Source organism: Lepidochelys kempii, chromosome 11, assembly GCF_965140285.1.
Source record: "Lepidochelys kempii isolate rLepKem1 chromosome 11, rLepKem1.hap1, whole genome shotgun sequence".
NCBI classification, from domain to species: domain Eukaryota; kingdom Metazoa; phylum Chordata; order Testudines; family Cheloniidae; genus Lepidochelys; species Lepidochelys kempii.
The window spans coordinates 63,348,284-63,363,169 of NC_136390.1; the positions used below are offsets into that span (position 1 = coordinate 63,348,284).

At 46.4% G+C, this 14,886-nt stretch overlaps 2 protein-coding genes across 3 annotated transcripts in view; one reads left to right on the plus strand and one right to left on the minus strand.

Annotated features, from left to right (window-relative positions):
• Positions 1 to 457: 457 nt before the first annotated feature.
• LOC140895850 (uncharacterized) lies at positions 458 to 5,898 on the minus strand. 2 transcript variants are annotated; one of them, XM_073306623.2, is made up of 4 exons: positions 5,131 to 5,890; positions 3,449 to 3,551; positions 1,975 to 2,118; positions 458 to 1,003 (listed from the first exon to the last, which is right to left on the minus strand). In XM_073306623.2, the coding sequence occupies exons 2-4, from the start codon at positions 3,521 to 3,523 to the stop codon at positions 557 to 559; spliced, it is 666 nt and encodes a 221-aa protein (XP_073162724.1). In that variant the 5' UTR covers positions 3,524 to 3,551; positions 5,131 to 5,890; the 3' UTR covers positions 458 to 556. The 2 variants fall into 2 exon arrangements, 1 of the variants encoding a protein (XP_073162724.1); XR_012154374.2 differs by lacking the exon at positions 3,449 to 3,551 and having other exon boundaries at positions 5,131 to 5,898.
• Positions 5,338 to 14,886, plus strand: part of CREB1 (cAMP responsive element binding protein 1) — a 45,741-nt gene continuing 36,192 nt past the window's right edge. The window contains exon 1 of the mRNA XM_073306621.2: positions 5,338 to 5,596. The gene's annotated coding sequence lies outside the window, so the exon portion shown is untranslated. The remainder of the gene's footprint in view (positions 5,597 to 14,886) is intronic.

A 14,886-nucleotide genomic window follows, 5' to 3' on the forward strand; every position in this document is an offset into this window, starting at 1 on the left:
GGAGCTGTTCAACTATAGGCTGAGCAAATGCAGAATGGTGATAGAATGTGCATTTGGGCATTTAAAAGCGCGTTGGCACAGTTTACTGACTCGGTTAGACCTCAGCGAAACCAATATTCCCATTGTTATTACTGCTTGCTGTGCACTCCACAATATCTGTGAGAGTAAGGGGGAGATGTTTATGGTGGGGTGGGAGATTGAGGCAAATTGCCTGGCCACTGACTACGTGCAGCCAGACACCAGGGCAGTTAGAAGAGTACAGGAGGGTGCTTTGAAAACCAGTTTCAGGAATGGCCAGGCTACGGTGTGAAAGTTCTGTTTGTTATTCCTTGATGGAACCCCCCCACGCCCACCCCGGGTTCACTTTACTTTCCTGTAAGCTAAGCACCCTCCCCTCCCTGCTTTGATCACCGCTTGCAGAGGCAATAAAGTCATCGTTGCTTCACATTCATGCATTCTTTATTTATTCATCACACAAACAGGGGGATAATTGCAAAGGTAGCCCGGGAGGGGTGGTGGAGGAGGGAAGGACAAGGCCACACAGCACTTTAAAACTTTACAACTTATTGAATGCCAGCCTTCTGTTACTTGGGCAATCCTCTGGGGTGGAGTGGCTGGGTGGCCGGAGGCCCCCCGACCGTGTTCTTGGGTGTCTGGGTGAGGAGGCTGTGGAACCTGGGGAGCAGGGCGGTTGGCTACACAGGGGCTGTAGCGTCAATCTGTGCTCCCGCTGCCTTTTCTGCAGCTCAACCATACACTGGAGCATATGAGTTTGATCCTCCAGCAGCCTGAGCATTGACTCCTGCCTTCTTTCAGCAAGCTGACGCCACCTACCACCTTCAGCCTGCCACCTCTCCTCGCGGTCATATTGTGTTTTCCTGCACTCTGAGATTGTCTGCCTCCAAGTATTTTGCTGTGCTCTGTCAGTGTGGGAGGACAACATGGGGTCAGAGAACATTTCATCACGAGTGCGTTTTTTTCGCCTTCTAATCTTCACTAGCCTCTGGGAAGGAGAAACATATGCATCGGGTGGAGGGAAAAAAAGGGAGAGTGGTAGTTAAAAAGACACATTTTATAGAACAATGGGTACACTCTTTCATGGTAAACCTTGCTGTTAACATTACATAGCACATGTGCTTTCATTACAAGGTCGCATTTTGCCTCTTATTGAGGATATGCCCGTTTGGTGTGAGAGATCATTCACGCAGGGCCGGGCAACAGAATTTGGCTTGCAGGCAGCCATGGTAAGCCCCAGTCTTTTGGCTTCTTTAACCTTCATAACATGTGGGAACGGTTTCAAACAGCAGCGCCCTCATTTCCCATACAAAGTAGCCGTTGGGTTGGCCACTAAAAATGGGTTGGCAATTTAAAGGGAGGGGGCTGCGGTTTCCGGGTTCACGTGCAGCAGAAACCCAACTAACCCCCCCCGCCCCCCCCACACCCCCCAAATTCTCTGGGATGATGGCTTCACCCCTCCCCCCAACTCGTGGCTAACAGCAGGGAAGATTTCTCTTCCTCCACAGGCAAACAGCCTAGCAGAAATGGGCACCTCTGAATGTCCACTTACTAAAACCACCCTATTTCAACCAGGTGACCATGAATGATATCACTCTCCTGAGGGTAACACAGAGAGATAAAGAACAGATGTTATTTGAATGCCAGCAAACGCTGAGACCATATGCTGCAATGCTTTCTTCTGCAATGATTCCCTACTACGTGCTACTGACCTGGCGTGGTAAAGTGTCCTACCATGGAGGATGGAATAAGGCTGCCCTCCCCAGAAACCTTTTGCAAAGGTTTTGGGAATACATCTAGGAGAGCTTTATGGAGATGTCCCAGGAGGATTTCTGCTCCATCCCCAGACATGTTAACAGACTTTTCCAGTAGTTGTACTGGCCGTGCATGCCAGGGCAAATTAATCATTAAACAAGCTTGCTTTTAAACCATCTATAATGTTTATAAAGGTACACTCACCAGAGGTCCCTTCTCCGCCTTCAGGGTCCGGGACCCCGCCATGGGTGGGTTCGGGGGATACTGGGTCCAGGTCCAGGGTGATAAACAGATCCTGGCTGTTGGGGAAACCAGTTTCTCCACTTCCTTGCTGTGAGCTATCTGCAACTGTTGGATCATATTAAAGAAGTTCTGTATTAAAATCACAAATGAGTTTGATTCCCCATAGTTTAAATTCCAGGGTATTACTAATTAAGAGGTTTCTTGGGTTTTGGTACTGTTTCTCTCCCTCTATGTGTGAAACTTGCAAGCTGCTAATTGTGTTAGTACATTCTAAGACAGAGTCTGTTCTCAAAGCAATTCTTTGTAACAACAAGTACTCACACAGAGAGAGACTCAGAGCAATACTCTGTAACAACAGAAACAGCACACAGAGACTCCCCGCCCTTTTGTTGTATTCATCTCGCTTTGTTAACAATTGTGATTAAAATAGAGATAGAGGATGTATGTGGATGGATGCTTGGTGTGGATAATAACTGAATGATCAGGGAGGTGCCAGCCTAAGAATTCAGTGTCCATCGGCTGAAGAAGGCGTCAAGTGGAAATAACCAGAGGACCCCCGGAGGGCAGACTAGAATCCACCCAACAGCCTCAAGAATGGGAGAACCAAAGAACAAGAAAACATCTGGCAGCACGGAGCCGTCAGGAATGTGCCATCTGCTGATTGATTCAGCAACAGCATGATGAAGCAATTCCCAGAGACTGGCATAGGAAGAAATTCCTATAAAAATGGACTCTAGAAAGTGAGAACTTTGGGTTCTGATTCTGCAAACCAACTTCCAGGAGCATCAGATGTGCATCTGACAAGGCCCTGCTCCCTCCTCATGTTCAGGCCACCTGGCCAGTGGCTTGGCATGAGCAACTCTAAGGCTGGTAACTATGATAACAACCTTGCAGAACCTGTGAGTGTGTATGTGTGTATGAATGAATGTGTGAATAAATATGAAATTGAGTGGAATGTTATAGCTCTAACTAACTGCTTACTATGATTCTTTCTATATTCACAATAATTGTGGCATTTTGCCTTTTCCCCTTTAATAAGATCCTGCTGGTTTTTATTTTATTGGTATAACACAACCTCCTCCTCCTCCTCATCTTCCTCGCCCCCAAAACCCGCTTCCGTGTTGCCTTCCACTGCTTGGATGGAGTCAAAGCACAGCGTTGGGGTAGTGGTGGCTGCACCCCCTAGAATGGCATGCAGCTCATTATAGAAGTAGCATGTCTGGGGCTCTGAACCGGAGTGATCATTTGCCTGTCTGGGTTTTTGGTAGGCTTGCCTGAGCTCCTTAATTTTCACATGGCACTGCTGCGGGTCCCTGTTATAGCCTCTGTCCCTCATGCCATTGGAGATTTTTTCAAATATTTTGGCATTTCGTCTTTTTGAACAGAGTTCTGCCAGCACGGATTTGTCTCCCCGTACAGCGACCAGATCCCATACCTCCCATTCGGTCCATGCTGGAGCTCTTCGGCGATTCTGGGACGGCATGGTCTCCTGTGATGATGAGCTCTGCATGGTGACCTGTGCAGGTGAGCTCGCCACGCTGGCCAAACAGGAAATGAGAGTCAAAAGTTCATGGGCCTTTTCCTGTATACCTGGCCAGTGTATCTGAGTTGAGAGCGCTGTCCAGAGCGGTCACAACCGAGCACTCTGGGATAACTCCCTGAGGCCAATACCGTTGAATTGCGTCCACAGTATCCCAAATTTGACCCGGCAAGGCCGATTTCAGCGCTAATCCCCTTGTCAGGGGTGGAGTAAAGAAATCAACTTTAAGAGCCCTTTAAGTCGAAAAAAAGGGCTTCGTCGTGTGGACGGGTGCAGTGTTAAATTGATTTAACACTGCTAAATTCGACCTAAACTCATAGTGTAGACCAGGCCTAAGGCTATATCTATACTACAAGGAATATACCGGCATAGCTATGGTGCCCTAGTTATGCTGGCATGACCCCATAGTGTAGATGCAGCCTAGGCTGATGGAAGGGTTTTTTTTTTGGTGGTGTAGGAACACCACCATCCTAAGCAATTGTAGCTGGGTTGATGGAAGCATTCTTCCACTGATCTATCTGTGTCTACACTGGGGGTTTGGTTACCATAGCTACGTAGCTCTGGGATATGGAACAACCCTGAGTCATGTAGCAATATCAACCTAAATTTTAAGTGTATACCAGGCCAAAGACCCCAATCCTGGAAGGAGCGAAGTATGCTGATCCTTGTGCCAGCAAAGAGCTTCTTCAGGCTTGGGGCCTAAATCAGAAAAACATAACAGGAAGGAGAACAGAAGGGGTAGGGAAGAGGTGGAACCCAGACTGGAGGAGGGTTCAAAGGAGGGAGACAAGGTGGGAAGGATTTGGGGAGTGAGGATTTCTTTAGGATTCAAGAGGGTGTCGCATTGCTTGAAAGGAGCCAGGCAAGGTTAACGATGGGTGAGGGAGCAAGACAGGGTAGGGGTGAGAGCGCAGAGAGCGTGTCTGCAATGTGTTGGGAGGAGACAGGTTAGTCAAGTACCCTAAACTGCTGCTCTTATGAATATTGCAATGGAGAACTTAACGGTCCCTCAACGGACGGGGGCTCTCATGTCCCAGCTGACCCCCGCCCACGCTGCGGTACCTGGTGCATCTTTCCCAGGACAGGCGGGGAGGGCTGGCGGGACATGGGGCCCGTGCATGGCATGGGGCCGGGCCGGCTGGGGTGGGCCGGTGAGGCATGGGGCCCGTGCCCTGCATCGGGCCAGGTAGGCAGGGGGGCCAGGCGGGGAGAGGCGGCGAGGCGCGGGGCCCAGGCTGGTCTATGTCAGCACTGGCAGTGGGCTCAGGCGGGCACGGTTCGTGGGGTGGTTGCTGGGCCCTGCTCCCACCTCCATGACAGCGAGGGCCGAGAGCTCTGGACATGCCCCACTCAGGTCTTTGGCTCCCTGCCAGGAGCCGGGCCCCACCACCCTGCAGGCCAGCGCCAATCGGGAATTTCCGTGCTTCTCCCCCAGCACTTCGGCCATTTCCGGAGAGCGGTGCTCTCCGTTCGGGGCCACGCTCAGCGACTCCTCCCGAGCTTCGGTCATTTCCGTGACCTTTCGGGGGTTGCTGTTCGTTTCCGATCGCTGCCCCGCGCTTCGGCCGTGTCCGTACCTATTCGGGCGCTGCCGTGAGTTTTCGGGCGAGTTGTCCTGCGCTTCGGTTTTTCCCGTACCTAATCGGGCATTGCCGTGAACCCGGTCGGCCGTTCGGCTTTTTCCGTGTTCCTTCGGGAGTTGCCGTGCGCACAGGTAGTCGCTTCGGACTTTTCCGGACAGATTCGGCTGTTTCCGTGATCTCCGGTCGGCTGCGTTCGGGCGCCGCCGCGCGGAGTGTGGCTTCGGCCTTCTCCGGGAGAGCTCGGCGTTTTCCGCGCGGGGCCGCGGCGCTCTCGGCGCTTGCTCCCTGGCTGGCTCTCCTCAGTCGGCCGCTGCCTGCCTGTCGCCGGGCTGGGAGAGCCTTGTGTGTGAGTGACGCGGCGGAGGTGTAGTTTGACGCGGTGTGTTACGTGGGGGAGAGAATAAAACTGCGGCGAGAGCCTAGGCGCGAACGAAAGCAGTGACGGAGCAGCCCGTAACCGGTAAGAGGAGGAAGGCGCCCAGCCGAGGGGGGGATGGAGCCGGCGGGGCGCAGGGAGCAACAGGCGCAGGACGCGGCCCGGCCTGCACCGCCAGCGGGAGGGGCGCCCGCTTTAAAGATGGAGCCGAGCCGAGCCCTGCAACATCCCCGCCGCCGCCGCTCCGAGCGCGGCGAACAAAGAGTAATGGCGGCGGGAGCCGGCCCGCGGCCGCTCTGGCTGCAGCCCGCGCGCGGCGCGGCGGGGGCAAGGGGGGCAGCGGCCGCTGCGGTCCCTTCGCCCGGCCGCGGGGGGACCGCTCCTTTCCCGCCTCCGGAGAGCCCTGCCGCGGGAGCGCCGGCCGCCGCCGGGGCGCCGCAGGTCCGAGGAGCCGCTGTCGGGAAAGTGGCGCCTCGCTAGTGCCTTGTGGCCCCCCCCCCCCCCCCGCCCACCACACACACACACACACACACACACACACACACACACACAGCCCGGGCTGGCCCCGCCGCGGATCGTCCCCCCCGGGACGGCGGGTCCCCTCAGCCCGCCCCCACGGATCGTCCTCCCTCAACAACCGCCCAAAGCCCGGTCCGCCCCCCTCCCCGCCGCGGATCAGCCCGCCAGCTGCCCCCCAAAGCCCAGCCCGGCACTGCATCGCCCGCCTCCCAAAGCCCGGGACGGTCTCCCCCGCGCCCCCCACTGAGCTGGCCTGCCCCCGCCGTGGATCGGTCCCCGCCGCCCCTCAGAGTCCGGGCTGGCCTTTACCCCCCCAGCCCGGGCCGGCCCTGAAGCTGTTCTCTTCCCCTCTCCCCCTGTCCAGACCGAGTTGTTACTGTGAGAGTAGGGCGATGTTTTACTCGATGAGAAATAGACCTCTTGAAAAGTGTATTTTTGACACCTACAAGGTGCTGCGTGCAGACAGCTCAGTTCAAAGGGTCAGTTACTATTAACACACCCCACCACGTATGGCACAAATATCTCTTAGATTAAAACTGAATTTGAAAAGCTTTTTCTCTTCATGCTTATTCAATTTAGTTTGGATACTGAACAGCCTAGTTAGTTTCACTTTCTGACTGGTATGCTACACTGTGCTGTCTGGGAATATCTGGTTAAAGAAACTGCAATTAAACTATATAAAAACATGTGTAGTGGTTTTAGCTTGTTGCAGAACTAGTTTTTCTCCAATAAAAACTTTTTAAGAGTTTATGTTTTGGGCCAGACTTGATTTGATGGGATCCTCTTTCAAAGTGGGGTATGCAAATATTCAATTCTTGAAAGGCCTGAAGAAGAAACTTTCCCAACGTCTACTACCACATTGCTTTTCATGAAAGTTCAGTCGAAATACTGAGGATGCTTATATCACAGAGCAAATAATAAAGATACAGATGTCTGTCTGTAACATACTCCTGGTATATAGTAGTAGAAAGATACGCAGTCTTGCTAATACTTTAAAATACTAAAAAATGAATTTCACCATAAGCATTTTTGTAGTTAGCTTTGGTTTGGCGCTCACTCTTGCCATTAATTTTGCAAGTTTCTTCAGTGGGAGTTCTGCAGGCAGAAAGATAGCTGGATTGGACCTATACTATTTCTCAATACTTCTGTTAATATCTGCTCTCTCTCCCACATTATCCATAATTCTGAAAAATCTTTTTAGATAGCTTATGCTTCTTTCTGATAATTGTGACTGTAGTTTTTATTCCCCCTCTTCAATGTCTGTACTAGAAATTCTTAATCTGTGATTTTTTTTCACTTGCTGTTGTACACCTGCTTCAGCTTTAGGATTCTGCATCTTCTTGGACAGTAACCTTTTAAAATACTCTGCAGCTCATTTAAAGGCACAACGTTCTCAACTTTTTTTTAAGGACTGTTGTGATACAACAGTGCTCGAACCCGGAAGCACACCCCTTCCTGGTGCTGTTTTGTGCCTGCCCAAAGATTGCAGTTTGGGGAGGGCAATGCCCATGTTAAAAAGTGGGGGCCTTGCCCTCCCCCATCCCCCAACACTTCTGCAAAGGTTCTGGTGCCCTTGTGAGTCCTACAGTAGGTTTAAAACTTTTTTTTTAATTCTTGTATATGTTTTTATAAAGTACATGTGACTTGTCTTTTCCCTCCAAAACAAATTTTTCCCTTTTTAATATATAAAGTCATGTTAGCAACCCAGTGTTTCTGGAAGAACTCTAGCCATCAACCGTGTGAAAGAAATAAAACTCTTCAGTTAGGGGGCAAAAATCAGTTTTTAACTTTTCCAGAGGTTCTTGTATATAAAGCTGGAAATTACGGGGGAATATTGAGTGTCTCCCTCCACTCCTGCAAAGAGATGACTGTAAAGGGTTAGAGTACCATGTGTTGATGGATTATTGTGCTTTTTTAAAAAAAAAAAAAAAAAGTTTTGAAATACTCTGGGGAGAGTCTCTTCATTCCCTTCTGTTTAGCTGGTTTTTGTTTTTTTGGAGACCCTTTATGCCTTAGTCCTGTAATCAGGTCTAACTGTACCAATCAGAATGCAAGATTGGGGTCTTTAAATTACAGCAACTGTAAAGCTGGGATGTCCCAAAATTTAATTTTTTTAAGACAGTTTCTCATTCACAAAAATGTTGGGCTCTAAGTGAGTAGGTAAACTGTTTCTCATGTATGTGAATTCATCTCTAACCACCAGTGCCTTTCCTCTTTGCAGTGGAAGCCACATACTATTCCTGATTCCCGCATTGAGTAGTATAAACTTGACAATTAGAGGAGTGCTGGAAAATCTTAGGAAACTGAAGGGCTGATACAGCACTATTGAAATCAGTGGATCTTTCTGTTGATTTTAGGGGGTTGGTGATTCAGTAATTAAATATAATATGCTTTTGTTTTGTAAAAAGAAAAGGAGGACTTGTGGCACCTTAGAAAAGAAAAGGAGGACTTGTGGCACCTTAGAAACTAACAAATTTATTTGAGCATAAGCTTTCGTGAGCTACAGCTCACTTCATCAGATGCATTCAGTGGGGCATCCAATGAAGTGAGCTGTAGCTCACGAAAGCTTATGCTCAAATAAATTTGTTAGTCTCTAAGGTGCCACAAGTCCTCCTTTTCTTTTTGCGGATAAAGACTAACACGGCTGCTACTCTGAAACATTTTGTTTTGTGTAATTCATTCTTAGTGAAGTGGATTGTGTTTTTTAATACAAAAGTGTTAGTAAAGTGACAGTAAATACTTGCATCTTATTATTTTACATCTGCAAGACTTACCTCTCATCTATCCCAAACCTATCCTATTTGAGGATAGGAAGTAAGACACTAAATCACTGCTTTCTAACCTGCAAAATACCTGTTTAAGAACTTTACTACTCCCCTCATCAAAATATTAAAGCTTAAATTAGTTTGCTTTGAATGTGGCTATATTTTTGTCAATAAACTTAATGCCCTCTTTAGATTGTATGGGAATCTTGTCCTGGGAAGGGAGGAGACTGAACTTCTAGCAGAGGGGAGAGGGCAGTCCATTGGGTGTTGGCTGCCCAGCTGAACTCTGGCTCCTCTGTGGAGAGGCTCCCCTTAGGCTTCATAGGTCAGAGTGGGACTGGGAGTAGTGGTGGTATCTCCCAAGTACTGGTAGCCTTAACATGGGGCGGGGGGGGGGGGTAGACCTTCAGAACCTGATTATTTCTTACTTGCTTTAATCTTTAGTGACATAATCTAAATGTCAATATAGTTAGTTATCCTAGGGTCCATCTGCAAAACAAAACCTTCACTGGTGGTGGTATGCTGCTACAATCATCAAATGTAGATATGCCACACTGACACAAATTACTGCAGAAAATCACTGTTCTGCTGGAATAAAAAGTATCAGTACAAGCCCTGTCTTGCACTAGTGCAGAGCTCTACATCACTATGTAGCTGCAAATTTTGTTAATGTAGGTAAGGCCCTACATTTGTAAAGATACAGTAGATGTCACTTACAGTTACACACTACTCTCATTTTCAATGCTTTCTTTGCAACTAGCAGGCCTGGTTGGAGTCTTATTGATATGTATGAGCACATCAAGAACAAAATGGCATCCTTTTATTTATTTATTTAAATAAATGCAGCAAACTGTCCAAATTGGAGCATTGATCTTACATACTCCTACATCTTGTAAAGTTGTCTATGATACAGCTGGCATGTTTAAACGTTATTTATTATTTGTATTGCTATCTCACTGGAACTGAATCCTTAAAGTAAAAATTGTCACGCTACCTTGTCTGTGGTCAGTGATTATGAATGTCTGTAATCTTATGTCTGAGTGTTGAGAAGCATCCCTGTAGATGAGTGTTTCTCTTCCACTTCTCCCAGTTGTTTCCCTGTTCAACTGCTAATATTTGGTAAATGCTTCAAAAATTTACATTTAGACCAGAGAAGTGCAGCATATTTTAAGAAGAAAGGCAGGAGTGCACATTCCCATGCTGCTTTTTCCCTGATGCTGGCAAAAGCAGTAGTTCGAAATAGACAAGGATTTCCTCAGTTTCCTATTGCCTGTGTTTTCCCTCTCTGTGTGGGATGTACACTATCCATCTAGGAGAAGAAAACAAATTGTGGGAGTCTCCTGATAGTTGTTAAAATACAGCTCTAGACATTATCTTGCTACTACGGCTGACTCAATAACTCATGCGCGACCTTAAGCAAATCCTAATTATTGTGCAGCCATTTCCCCCTTAGTAAATGGGCATACCTACCTATCTCACAAGAGTGGTGGTTGTTTGTTATGCACTTTGTGATCCTTGGGTGAACGGTGCTAAAATAGTGCTAAATACATAGGAATTGCCATTCTGGATCATACTAGTGGCCTGGCACTAGTATTACCATACTCGTGGTCTGACAGTTAAAAAAGCTAACCATGTTAGGAACCTTTAGGAAAGAGAGAGATAATAAGACAGTCAATTTCATAAGGCCATTATATAAATCCACGGCATGCCCACACCTTGACTACTGTATGCAGTTCTGGTAGTCCCATCTCAAAAAAGATAATTAGAAATGGAAAAGGTACAGGGAAGGGCAACAAAAATGATTAAGAGAATGGAACAACTTCTTTATGAAGAGAGATTAACAAGACAGGGACTGTTCAGGTTGGAAAAGAGATGACTAAGTGGGGATATGATAGAGAGCTATAATATCATGAATGGCATGGAGAAAGTGAATAAGTGTTATTTTCCCCTTTGCATAACATAAGAACCAATGGAATTAATAGGCAGCAGATTTAAAACAAACAAAAGGAAGTACATCTTCACACAACACACAGTCAGCCAGTGGCACTCGTTGCCAGGGGATGTTGTCAAAGTCAAAAGGAATAACTGGATTCCAAAAATAACTTGATAAGTTCCTGGAGGATAGGTCCATCAATGGCTATTAGCTAAGATGGTCAGGGATGCTGTTATACCAATAAAATAAAAACCAGCAGGATCTTATTAAAGGGAAAAAGGCAAAATGCCACATTTACTCTGAATACAGAAAGAATCATAGTAAGCAGTTAGTTAGAACTATAACATTCCATTCAATTTCATATTTATGCACACATTCATTCACACATTCATTCACACACACACACACACACAGAGGTTCTGCAAGGTTATCATCATAGTTACCAGCCTTAGAGTTGCTCATGCCAAGCCACTGGCCAGGTAGCCTGGACATGAGGAGGGAGCAGGGCCTTGTCAGAAGCTCAACTGATGCTCCTGGAAGTTGGTTTGCAGAATCAGACCCCAAAGTTCTCACTTCGTAGAGTCCATTTTTATAGGAATTTCTTCCTATGCCAGTCTCTGGGAATTGCTTCATCATGCTGTTGCTGAGTCAATCAGCAGATGGCACATTCCTGATGGCTCTGTGCTGCCAGATGTTATCTTGTTCTTTGGTTCTCCCATTCTTGAGGCTGTTGGGTGGATTCCAGTCTGCCCTCCGGGGGTCCTCTGGTTATTTCCACTTGACGCCTTCTTCAGCCGATGGACACTGGATTCTTAGGCTGGCACCTTCCTGATCATTCAGTTATTATCCACACCAAGCATCCATCCACATACATCCTCTATCTCTATTTTAATCACAATTGTTAACAAAGCGAGATGAATACAACAAAAGGGCGGGGAGTCTCTGTGTGCTGTTTCTTTTGTTACAGAGTATTGCTTTGAGTCTCTCTCTGTGTGAGTACTTGTTGTTACAAAGAATTCCTTTGAGAACAGACTCTGTCTTAGAATGTACTAACACAATTAGCAGCTTGCAAGTTTCACACATAGGGGGAGAGAAACAGTACCAAAACCCAAGAAACCTCTTAATTAGTAATACCCTAGAATTTAAGCTATGGGGAATCAAACTCATTTGTGATTTTAATACAGAACTACTTTAATATGATCCAACAATGCAGCCCCATGCTCTGGGTGTCCCTGAGCTGGGACTGGATGGATCACTTGATGATTGCCCTGTTCTGTTCATTTACTTTTTGAAGCATCTGGCATTAGCCACTGTTGGAAGATAGGATACTGGGATAGAAGGGCCATTGGTCTGGCCTAGTATGGCCATTCTTATGGTCTTATGTCTGGTCTGAAGTACTGCCTCCAACAGTGGCCAGCATCAGCTGCTTTAGAGGAAGGTGCTAGAAACTAATAATGGACTTTTGTTACTCTGCTCTAGAGTCAGTTGGCTGATACCCTGAAGCATAAGCATGTATGCCCTTTATGTACATTTTCATACTGTTTCATGTGACTAGCCATATAAATCTCTAATCCTTTATAAGTATTATTTGAGCGATAGCATATTAGGTTGAGGATAGTTTTGTCCCTCATTCCCTGGGGTTAGGCAGGGTCTTTTTTTGAAGTAGAAAGTGCCTTGGATTGCTTTGTAGACAGACCGACCTTTTCTGTTCCGTATAAATAGTGACATTCTTTCAAGGCCAGACAGGTTGGGGAAAAAATCCTGTTGTCCAGCAGCCTGGGACAATCAAGAACCCAATCTGAAATTTACATACTGCCTTCCAGACTAACTTAAATTTTAAAATTATGGATGCATTTATAACTAAGGATGGATGATGTGGACTCTGATCCTTATTCGTGGCTGCAGTGCTGAGTGGTTTATGTAAATTTGAATTTTTTTATATGTGCAAAATAAATAAAAATGTGATGCAGCAGTTTCAGATATTTTGCAGTCACATGCACACTTACCTTGTCACATTCATTATTTAATTGTCTTCCTGTGGCACTCTTTACCTTGTATGTTATCCTTTCTCAACTCTGTTTCCTTCCTTGGTCATGCTTTATTATTCATCTTGTTAATTTTTCAACCTCACTGCCCGTTTTTTGAGCTTTCTGTTACTGTCGTTTTCTAAAGGCTCTCTCTAGCTGCAACAGAATTTCCCAGAACCTTCTAGCACTTTGATTATATCTCTTCGTCTGTTACATAGACACCACTAGAAAGAACGAGGAGGACATGTGGCACCTTAGAGACTAACAGATGTATTTGAGCATAAGCTTTCGTGGACTAAAGCCCACTTCATCAGATGTATGCAGTGGAAAATACAGTAGGAAGATATAGCTATATATACAGAGAACATGAAAAAATGGGGGCTGCCATACCATCTCTTAATGAGACCAATCAATTAAGGTGGGCTATTATCAGCAGGAGAAAAAAAACTTGTAGTGATAATCGGGATGGCCCATTTTAAACAGTTGACAAAAAGGTGTGAGTAACAGTAGGGGAAAAATTAGCATGGGGAAATAGTTTTTAGTTAGTGTAATGACTCATCCACTCCCAGTCTTTATTCAAGCCTAATTTAATGGTGTCCAGTTTGCAGATTAATTCTATTTCCCCATGCTAATTTTCCCCCTACTGTTACTCACACCTTCTTGTCAACTGTTTGAAATGGGCCATCCTGATTATCACTACAAAAGCTTTTTTTCTCCTGCTGATAATAGCCCATCTTAATCGATTGGTCTTGTTAAGAGTTGGTATGGCAGCCCCCATTTTTTCATGTTCTCTGTATATATGTATATCTCTTCCTACTGTATTTTCCACTGCATGCATCTGATGAAATGGGCTTTAGCCCACGAAAGCTTATGCTCAAATAAATTTATTATTTTCTAAGGTGCCACAAGTACTCCTCGTTCTTTCTGCTGATACAGACTAACAGGGCTATCGCTCTGAAATAGACACCCATTCTAAATCTTCTGCTTGGTGTCTCAATAGCAGCAAAGAATAGACCATTATTCCATTCTGCAAACAGACCCACCAGCACATCTGATCTGGGGTTAAATACGATAACCTTCTTCCTGTATGGGTTTCCTTCTAAACCCCATTGAACTGTAGAAGAAAGCATGATTTACCTGAATCGGCCCTTATTCTGCAAAACTCTTCCTCTGGCTCTGCTTCGCTGGCAGTACCTTCAAATGTACTTGTGTGTGCTCTCCACAAAGTGCAGTAGGAGATATAAGCGGGGCTTAAAAAATCCACACCCTAGTGGGGTGTAGAGAACTTCCTCTAGAGAGAGTATAAAACCAGTACCATGAAAACAACAGGATTCTGGTCACGCTCTGTGAAACTGATCACAGTCATGGCTGTTTCTCTCTTGCTGCTCTAAAATCTCCTACAGGGGAGCAGGATAGGAACGGTCTTTTCCCTTTTGCCTCATTCTCACAGAGTGACTCCAGTAGATGGAAGCAACAAATGCAGATTCCAAGTATAGGCAGAGGCAAGAACCAAAGACTGATTATTTTAACTGCGTCTGTCCACAGTGACCAAAGTCATGTAAACTTGTCCATACTGAAGCCATGAAAGCTGTGACTGGGCAAAGTATGTGGGTGATCTAGGGAGATGTTCCCCCTTTCAGAAGCCTGGACATGTGTGGGGGGAACATAGCTATCCCTTGTCAAAAGTCATGGGGAAGGAGGGGTAAGGAAAGAATCCCTGCAAGAGGCAAGGTGAGAGAACACCTTGGGTCCCCCTTTTTCCAGGTAGCCATGTGACAGGAAGAACTCCAAAATGTCATGTTCCTTCATTCGAACCTCATAGGTGCTATGGTAATACCGATATAAATAATATGAAACGTGAAACCCCCAAACAGAGTCCAGGGGCACTATCTTGGTGGGGATCTGAGCAGTCCCCTTCAGCTGCTGGAGCAAGGCAGACAGTATATTTTTCAGGAGGCACTGCCCCTTAGAACTCACTGATGATGCTTCCTACTCTGCAGGACAGTGGTGAATTTGGCCTTAGTAGTGTCCTTATCTCAAACGATATGCAGCTTGGCCTCTCTCTTTCTCTTTTTTTTTTTGAAGTAAGAATTGTGCCTAAAACTGGATTAGCAAGTTGTTGCCAGTTAG